The 9931-nt window shown below is 35.8% G+C and overlaps 1 protein-coding gene across 1 annotated transcript; it reads right to left on the bottom strand.

Annotated features, from left to right (window-relative positions):
• Positions 1-1003: 1003 nt before the first annotated feature.
• Positions 1004-4899, bottom strand: LOC107465446 (uncharacterized). The gene is made up of 6 exons (XM_016084427.1): positions 4810-4899; positions 2772-3333; positions 2564-2619; positions 2347-2482; positions 1602-2253; positions 1004-1487 (listed from the first exon to the last, which is right to left on the bottom strand). Exons 1-6 carry the CDS (start codon positions 4897-4899, stop codon positions 1004-1006), a joined length of 1980 nt encoding a protein of 659 aa, XP_015939913.1.
• Between the last annotated feature and the right edge of the window lie 5032 nt (positions 4900-9931).

The following is a 9931-nucleotide window of genomic DNA, read 5'->3' on the forward strand; positions in this document are numbered from 1 at the left end:
AGTTCTCCGCGATGCTACATTCCCATGTATGGGTTCAGAACCCTCTCAAATCGCTAGGCACGTGTTGTCTTAATGAAGTCATGTGCCACCATCGGCGCGTGCGCGCACGGTACGCATGCGCGTCCCTGGCCTGCTTCGCAATGTGCGCGCAAGCGCCTTGTGCGCGTGCGCGTGCATGGCCTAGATCAATTCTTTGGCTTTTTGTGCTTCTCTCCACTTGTATGCTTTCTTCCTTGCTTCCTTTGATCCATGCCTAGCCTATTTCGACCTGAGATTACTAGCAAACACATCAAGGCATCTTATGGAATCAAAGGAGAACTAGAATTCATCAAAATAGGCTTAAAAAGCATGTTTTTACACTTAAGCACAAATATGAGAGAGATAACAAAACCATGCTAATTCATAGGCTAAATGCAACAAAAGGTTATCAAAACACCCTAAACTCAATACAAAATAAACCGTCAAATTGGGGTTTGTCAATGACCATTTGGACCTGACTTTTTGTAGCCTGGCAGAAGAGTAAGAGATCATCTGCAAACATCAAATGAGAAAATTTTGGGCCACCCCTAGTGACAGAAACTGGTTTCCACACACCCTCGACCACCTTATGAGATATATAGCAGGCAAGTCTTTCTATACAAAGCACAAATAAGTAAGGAGACATTGGATCGCCCTGTCTAAGCCCCATTCTAGGAGCAAAACTATCCAATCTATTCCCATTCCACATAATAGAAAGAGAGGATGCACGGACACAAGTCATAATCAAATTAACAGTGATGATAGGAAAACCAAAAGCAATGAGAGTACTCTCCAAAAACCTCCAATCCACCCTATCATACGCTTTTTCAAGATCAATTTTAAAAGCAAGAGTACCTTTCTTGGATTTTGTGTGCTTCATGAAATTCAAAATTTCTTGGGGCACAATAATATTATCAGGAGCACCACGACCCGGAATAAAACCTCCTTGTAAAGGACTAACAATATCTGGAAGAAAAGGCCGAAGTCAGTTAGTCAATACTTTGGTGATAATTTTATAAACAACATTACACAAGCTAATAGGCCTGAAATCCTTCATAAAGGTAGGATTATCAATTTTAGGAATAAGCACAATCAGAGTTTCCATGATGCTAGGATTTAAGAACTCTCCCAAAAAAGCGCTCCGGACAATATTCCAAATCTCAGTGCCTACTATCTCCCAATATTCTTTAAAAAAATAAGCTTGAAAGCCATCTGGACCAGGAGCCTTAAAAGGGCTCATACTGAATACTGCTGACTTGACTTCCGCAAAAGAGACATGGTCAATTAACCTAGCACAAGCCTCAGTGCTTAGAGTAGGCATCGGAACATCCCCTAAACAATCAACCTCAACCTCTTCCGTTGTACCAAAGAGATTCTTGTAAAAAGAGAGGGATTCTTCCTGGAGAACATCTGGATCAGTAGACCAAGACCCATCTCTAACATATAATCCATGTACTCTATTATGGTTTCTACGCACCAAAGTCTGAACTTCAAATCAACCTAATTCGAACTTCATCTCTATGTAATTCGAATTACACCCACGCACGCGTTCCCAAGTAATTCGAATCATGCCGTTAAAAAACAATAAAAGCCTATTATAATCTTCCCTCAGTTCAGCTTCTTTAATTCTCAGAGATAACACATCGGTAACCTCCAAACGCCGTTGAATCTGATCAATCTGATATTCCAGCTTATTTTTTCGCACAAAAATATTTCCAAAAATCTTTGAGTTAAAGTCCAAAGAAGCCTGTTGAACCATCTTAAGCCTTTCAGTAACGCCTCCAAACTCTTGATTCCAAGCCTTACTAATAACATGTTTATAAGAAGGATGTGTTGCCCACGCAGCTTGGAACCTAAAAGGACGAGAACCTTTCACTCTGGGGCTACCATGACAACGAACTAAAATAGGACAATGATCAGAATGAAGCCTGCTAAGAATTTTAGAATAACCCTCAGGAAACATTGTCAGAATTTCAGAATAACCCTCAGGAAACATTGACATCCACGCCTCATTAACTAGAGCTCTATCCAACCTTTTAGCCAAGTCCCTGCTAGCCTGAACTGCTCTATACCAAGTATATCTCCTACCAGTTACTTTAAGATCAAAGAGCTCACAGTCATCTAGGGTAGTAGCTAATAGACTAGCTCTGTGAGAAGAAAAATAAGCACCTGTACTCTCATCTGGTGCCACAATCTCATTAAAATCACCAATGGCCATCCATGGTCTATTATGGCCTGAATTAATAGAACGCAAATGATCCCAAAGCATACATCTTTTTTCGAATTGAGGACTCCCATATACTGCACTACAAAGCCAAACTAAGTTACCCACACTCACTTTCACTGTGATACATTGGTCAATTTGATCAATAACCACACAAGAAGAATTAGCAATAGAAGATAGAAACCAAATGCCACCCCTGTGTCCTACTGCTTCCTCAATACCAACACAATGAAAACCCAACTTATCCCAAAAAAATTTTAAATTATTAAACATGGTATGAGTCTCAAAGAGAAAGAAGAAAGATGGTTTATATATTCTCACCAAATTTTTACAATGCATACGGGCCATCTTGTTAGACGCACCCCTCACATTCCAGGCTATGATATTGAAACTATCCATAAAAAATAGCAAAAAGGGAGCTCCAATAACAAACCCGAGACTCAACATGTTGTCCCTGTCTTCGATAATCCTGCCTTTAATGGACTCTCAAGTGGCAGCCCAATTTTCTCCGTCGAAACTTGCACCATACCTGCCGTCGATGCTCCATCCTTATCTACCGGTGAATTCTGCAAAGAGTTTGGGCGAGGACGCTTACGCACAGTGCCATTTGTTGTCTCACATTGCTGCTGATGATGAACATTGTGCCGGGTCCCCGAAGAAGCCACACTAACCGATTTTCCAATATTGATGCCCCTGCTTAATTTTACTTTGGATCTAGTAGCATGTGTTGTACGTTGGTGGTTAGGCCTTGTCCAAGTACTGGTAGCCTTGTTAGGAGTCTTCTTTGCTTTTGGTTGGACCTGATGGGTACTAGAAGAAGGCTTTTGACCCATTTTATACTTTCCTTTCCTAATCACTTGAGTCCAACCTTCCAAATCCTCATGTTGTGCATGGTCTACATGAACAGCATGCAAATCACTCTCCACCAAATCCGGGACAGTAACATTTACAGTCTCATCTCCAAGATTCTTGCCAAAAAGAAAACTTGCCTTTTCTACATGCACTGGATTTTTTGAATTTGAGCTTTCTGGCTGTTTTGCTACATCGCTGATCACCTTGGCATTAGTTCCTCCTCCTACATTGCTGTCAGTCTACAATTTGACCCAATTAATTACTCGGACATAGATATAAGAAGAATCAAACTGATTCTTTTTTATGATCCATGATTAACTTTTTTTTGTAGTACTCTACCCCGTTGACTCCTTGAAAGAGATATTTTGGATCACTAGAATGAGTAGAAAAAAAAAAGTATATTTGGCGAGTACCCTCTCCCTTCTTCAAAACTCCATGCCATGTATTTAGGGAATTCATCGTCATTCAGTTAATAGAATAAGTAGAAAAGAGTAAACGGAGGAGAATAAGATAAAATCTAATTCTATATATAATAATATAAATAAATATAATATCAAAATAATAAAAAATAAAAGAATAAATTTAAAATGTAAAATTAAAAAATGGATTGATTTTGTCTTCAATTTTTAAAAGGTACATAGATATGAATATGATAATACACCTTTTTATCTTTTAAAAAAATTATTCTGAATGACTGATTTTTTTTGGAAAATAAAAAAATCTAGAAATTAATTTTTATTTTAATTTTTTTGCCTACATCTTTTAAATAGTTATACAAATATTGTCATAAAAAGTTCAGATCAAATCTACAAGTTGCTTGTTAAATACAAAAATTTGTTAGCCACTTATAAAAAAAATATAATATTTGTTAATTATTTTTTCGTTTTTTTAAATTATTCAGAGACTTATTTGTCGTTCATATTTTCAAAAGTTATTTTTGTTAGTGATATGAGTTTTTTTTATACCATTTTAGTAGTTTATTATAATTTTAACAAATCTTTTATGTATTTATTAAAAAATTAAAAAAATATTACTAATAATCTTAACATGTATTTTAATATTACATGTTTGTTAAACTCAATTTTTTGAAATTTATACGTAGCTTTTTTTTCCATTATTGCAGGAGCTTGCTTAAACAGAAGTGAAAATAAATCTTTTTAACTTTTTTACTAATGATGTAAAATATAATTTTTTATCATACAATATCAATTAAAAAATAAATAAAAGATTGAAGAAGCAGCAACTTAGTGATTAATTCTCTTAAGGGGCATTTATTGTTGAAATACCCTAAATATTCTTGACATTCGTATAAAATACGATTGTTATTAACTAATTATATATTTAATTTTTTTTATTAATAAAATAAAAAGAACTTATATATGGTTATTAAAAAAATACCAATATCAAAATAGTATTTAGTATAAAAGGTGTATGGATTGGGGAATTGATGTTTGTTTCATTTTTTTGGTCTGATTAAAGATATTTGTTTAATGGGCCCGAATAGAGACCATAACAACAAAGAGGTGGGGAGGCCCAAATTGAAATTTGGCAACCGACCCAAAACCTACAAAAAGCGCGACATCTGAGAACTCAGAAGTCAGAACTCAGAAACAAGCAATGAACCAAATCAAAGACGCTTAACTCGCGAGCGCACATGGGTGGTACTCGAAAGCAGAGGGAACGGCGCTTGAAGCCAGCGCGTGGGAGGGGCTCACTTGCCGTTCTTCCAGGCGAACTGATCCAGGAGATCCTGTGGAGGATTCCGGCGAAAGACGTGGTGGAACTTCGGTGCGTGTGTAAGTCATGGAAAACCCTAATTTCGTCCCCGCAATTTATGAAGGCGCTCATCCAGCGTTCCTACGCCCACATTGCCGGTTGCGCTTCCAGAGCCGCCAAAGTTATGGACTCAATCTCGTTGTTGCTAGCTTCTGTTTCTGACGGCAATGTTACGGTTAATGATATTTCGGATGGCGTGAAGGCAAGCATGGAAGTTGTCAACGGTGAGTTGCAACAGATCGAAACCGATTTTAATCTGTATCAATGTTTTTCCAAATTTTATCATTCCTCCCCGCGCCCGTGAATGTTATCATGCTTCTGCTATGAAGTATTAAAACTGTACAGTGCAGTTGGATTGAAATTACTGTTACGCCGTTTTAGTATTTTACACGCTCTATGTTGAATGATTATTGAATTTAATATGAAACGAAACTAAAAGTTGAGGTCTTTAGGATATCTCACCCATTGTGGTAGTGTTGATAGTTAAATTCGAGACGTTTGACACGGAAAAAGTAGAGTATGAGTTAAATCATTAATTAATTTTAAGATTTAGATTTATAATTTAAGATTGAGTGATAAAAAATTTGAGGAAGTACAGGGGAGTCAATGGAGTATTTGTAAATGGAGGTAAATGATCGATTTAGTAAGATATTAAATATTTATCAAATTATTTAGTATTCGGATGGGTATTTGTGTATTATGTTTGAAAAATTAGTAATATTTTACATGTTTATTTTTTAATTCATATTGGATTAAATAAATAACTTATTATATACATTGTATAAATATTTTATTTGACTCTCTAGGGATTCAAAAAATTTATAATTTAAATTTAAATTAAATTAAATAATTTAAAAAATAACTCTAAAGTAATTATCTGAGAGATAACCAAATTCCAGGGAAAAAAAAGTCCTTTCTGGCCTTTAATTTATAATTTCGTGTATCAATGATGTGCTTACGTTTAATCTGCTGATTTATTTGTTAAGTGCTAGTTAAGATGGATAGATTTGTATTGTTAAAAAAGTTGTCTTTTTCTATATCAATTTCATTAGATAGACAATGAAAATTGTGAACTATATTAATAATAGTCTGGACTTTCTACCCACGAAAATTTGAAAAAAAAAAATTCATCTCAAATTATCCTTTTAAAAACTCTATTTTCATTTTTTACACTTTAATTATCTACTTTCTAATTTTTTTACCGCAGCACTACCGCTCTCTAAACCCTAATCACGCCGTTGTTCCGTAACTCACCAGTCAGCCTCAGTGCCGTCGAGTTTCCTCCCCATCAAGCCGTCGGTGCTGTGCCGACTTCCCTACCAGACGCATCGTTGATGCTCTGCCACCATCCCCACTCTGCCTCCCCTCCACGCTCCCATGCACAACGCCGTACCCCTGCTGGAAGTTGCGCCTCCGCCTTTCATCGGTGCCATAGATTGAGCAATAGGAAGAAGCGGCATGTCAAAGGTGCCGGTACACCAGCCGAGTCGGTCCCATCGCTGCCTATATTCCGCCGTCGCCGCCAACTATAGCAACATCATTGACAAGGTAATGTGTAGGTTCTTCAGTTCGTAGTATTTCTATTTTTTTTTTATTTTGAATGTTTTTCGTCGGATGGAACAATAAATTGGTTTATCCCACCTTGCCGCTTTACTTCTTCACCCATTGGTCTGCAAGGCTAATTGATAGTTAGGGTTTTATTTTTTTAGAGGATGTTTTTGCTATGTATTAGGCTTCAGGTAATAGTTACAGTGGTTCGAATTAGATGTTCTTTGATTTGGTTGAATTAGTGGAATTTTCTTTTTCCTGTAAACCATTTTAGATATTTGAATAATTGGTCTCAATTGGAAAAAAAAAGTGACTGATACTAATTTACTTAGTTTTTTATTTTTTTTCCCCTATACTATATGTTTCTCATCTTAGTTTGGTTAAATTGATGTTAGGTATTAATCTAGGATTCAGGTAGTATGTACGAATGTTTGAATGAGATGTTATTAATCTAGGATACTTATTCTTCTTTTAACTATTTTATATGCGTGAATATATGGTTTCAACTGATTAACTGGATGCACGGGTGATAGTTCGGCAAATTTAATAGTTGTTACTTAAGAATTGAGGAGGATGTTCATTTTGTCATGTATGCAGTTGGTTCTTTTATATGTGAAGTGCATGTTTATTTAATTCAGCATGTACATGCTTTGCATGTTTATTTTGTTATGTGCTTTGGATTTGATTTAGTTTAATTATGTTTGAATAGAAATTGGGTTTGATTTGAGTCATTTAAACCAGGTGCACGGGTGATATTTTGGTCAATAAGTTAGTTGTTACTGAAGCACTAAGAAAAGTTTTCATTTTACCTAATATGTGGATGGTTATTGCCCATCAAAAAGAGGATGTTTATTCGGATTATACCAATGGTCTTTGGTTTGATTTCTTATGTGGTTTTGAAGTTAATTAAATAGTTAGTTTAAACTTAGTTTAATTGTTCCTGATTTTACATCATTAAATTAGTTTCAATAGTATGCATTCCTTATATTTTTCTAATTAAAATGTATGGTTATTCTATTATTCGTTAAATGCTTGTTTTCGGATTAGATTGTAATTAGATTGTAAATTTCGGATTGTGTGAAACTTAACCCTTTGTTGCTTCTTAACAGATTATAAACCCACCTGATTTGTGTTGCTGAAAAGTCTAGTCAGATGAAAAAAAAGGGTAAGATGCAGTTCACTGTTATTGGCTTCTACTCCAACATGATTATACTTGCTTCTTACGACTACTTTCTTTGTTGATAGAAATTAGTAGAGACGCGTTGTTCACCTTGTTACATGAACGGTATAATGAGCCACTTGGTAAAAAATGCCAAAGCGAAGCTGGTGGAAGTAGAAGCTACATGATTCGGATTCTTGAAGCGAATCTTGCATTGGTATGTGAAACAGGATATTATGGTTCAGCTAGAAAGGGCCTACGATGTCTGAACAAGTACATTAAAAGTAGATGTTGGCAACATTTGCATTAACGCCGAGTTGATTGGGCGGGTTTTAGACATTCCTTCTAGTGGTGAGTTTATTTTCCATATTAAGTAGCCTTTGTTGTGCCTAATCGTTCAATTTCGATGTTTCTATCCTACCGGCAATTGTATGTATTTGGATGTTTCAATAATCTAGGCAACGACTTCCTCGAATTCAACAAATAGAATGCTGTTCATGTGGCCATCAAAGGACAATTTCAGAAAAGAACGACCACCGAATTGCGCAATTTTGTCTACAGTTGCTCTATGAAAACCGAAGAAAACCGAAGCAGACAGGATTAAGTTCATACGACATCTTAGTGGTCTTAAAGATGTTCTTGTGCTAAAAAACTCAACAAACAATCTCGCCGTGACACATACCCCTGATCACGGACCCAAGTAGATTCAATTGGCCGTTGAAGACTTTCAAGTGGTTGGAAAAGGCACTCGAAAAGAATAAAGTTAAAAAGCACCAAACATGCGAGGCATGCATGTTGGCGCTATTGGTATGTTACATTATTAAACTACTAGTAGATGCAGCATACCATTATGTTGTAAACCATAATTTGTGAGCTTCTCTTTGGTATTGTACTTCTAGTGACTGAAATATAGTTTGCTTGATGACTGTTAAGAATCGTAGCCATGGATTACTAGATGGATTGCTGCTGAATTTGAGAAGGCAACTAATGTTCTTTTCCAGATACTAACTTAAACGAGTTCTTTTTATAATGTACTATGATACCTTGCTTCCACATGAATAGTATGATTTTTATAACTTGGACGTTTTTTTTCATATCTAATTTGGATTATTATTAAGTGATATATTGGATCTTTAAAAATCAAGGATGCATCGCAGACAAAGCGAAAAAAGGTGAAGAACTTATGGGCTGACCGAGCACGTAAGACAACAAAACCATATTTCAAAGAAGCATACTAAAAAAGCATACGAAAAATCATAGTAAGTATCTATTGGAATGTGTGTCTCTCATAGTAAGTACCTTTTGGAATGTGTGTAAATTCCATTAATTATCTTTCAAGTAAGAGAATGATGCTAGGTTTAAGTGAGTAGATTATTTAATAGTTTGGTGTAGGTTTCCTTAAATGTAAAAGTGGTTGTGTGTTTGGGTATGCATTAGATATTTTGTATAGTTACAATTTTAGTATTCTTATGTAAACAATTGCATGGTTATGTTTTTTATTTGCTGGATGTATTCGAACAGGAAAGCATTGACGCTAGAGAGAGCAAGGAGGAATCCATGAAAATGCAGCTTTGTAAGACCACAACAAAACCACCTTTAAGACGAGGATGCACACAACAAATGGAAAAACAAAACCACCCTCAAGACAAAGACGCAGATAACAATCAGAAAAACAGACAGATAACAATCAGAAAAACAGACAGCAGCTCCTATGGTGAGTACATTTTATTGTGTATAGGTTCCGTTCTTTAGCTCGTCTTTATGATATAGCTGGATGTTATTTAGACGGGTCAATTGTAGGTTTATTTTTGCATTATAATCGATTTTTTTATTTAGATTCATCTGCTTCTGGTTTATTGTATCCACATTTTTGAATATATTGGTTGTTTCTGTTTTGTGCCCAAATAGATATTTACAACACAGGAAAGAATGAAAGCTATGAGGAAAGGTGTGCGTAGTTAAAGGCAGATCATGCAGAGGGAACACAAAATCATCTACAGGGGAAACTATCTCAACCCATTGAGACACCTACGGTAACTTCCAACTCTGATGACGAGGACAATGAGCTAATTGTTAAGAGAACGTGCTGTTTCAACATGTGGAGAACCCATGAGTCAATTTCAATAAGGACAAAACTTCTTAAAAAACATCAAGCCCCGAAGATCTCGATCCAATTACTCCATCAATAGCACCAGTGCAACTTAGAGGATATGATTTTGATAATCTGTTATCTGTGTCCATTTTGCATATGTTACAATTCTAATTCCTTTACAAGCATAGTGTTTCTTTTATCTAATATCAATTGCTTTTGACGCAGTGACCCTGGCATGTTGTCCTTGCGGTACCCAGAAAGT

This window comes from Arachis duranensis, chromosome 1, assembly GCF_000817695.3.
Source record: "Arachis duranensis cultivar V14167 chromosome 1, aradu.V14167.gnm2.J7QH, whole genome shotgun sequence".
Taxonomy (NCBI): Eukaryota; Viridiplantae; Streptophyta; class Magnoliopsida; order Fabales; family Fabaceae; genus Arachis; species Arachis duranensis.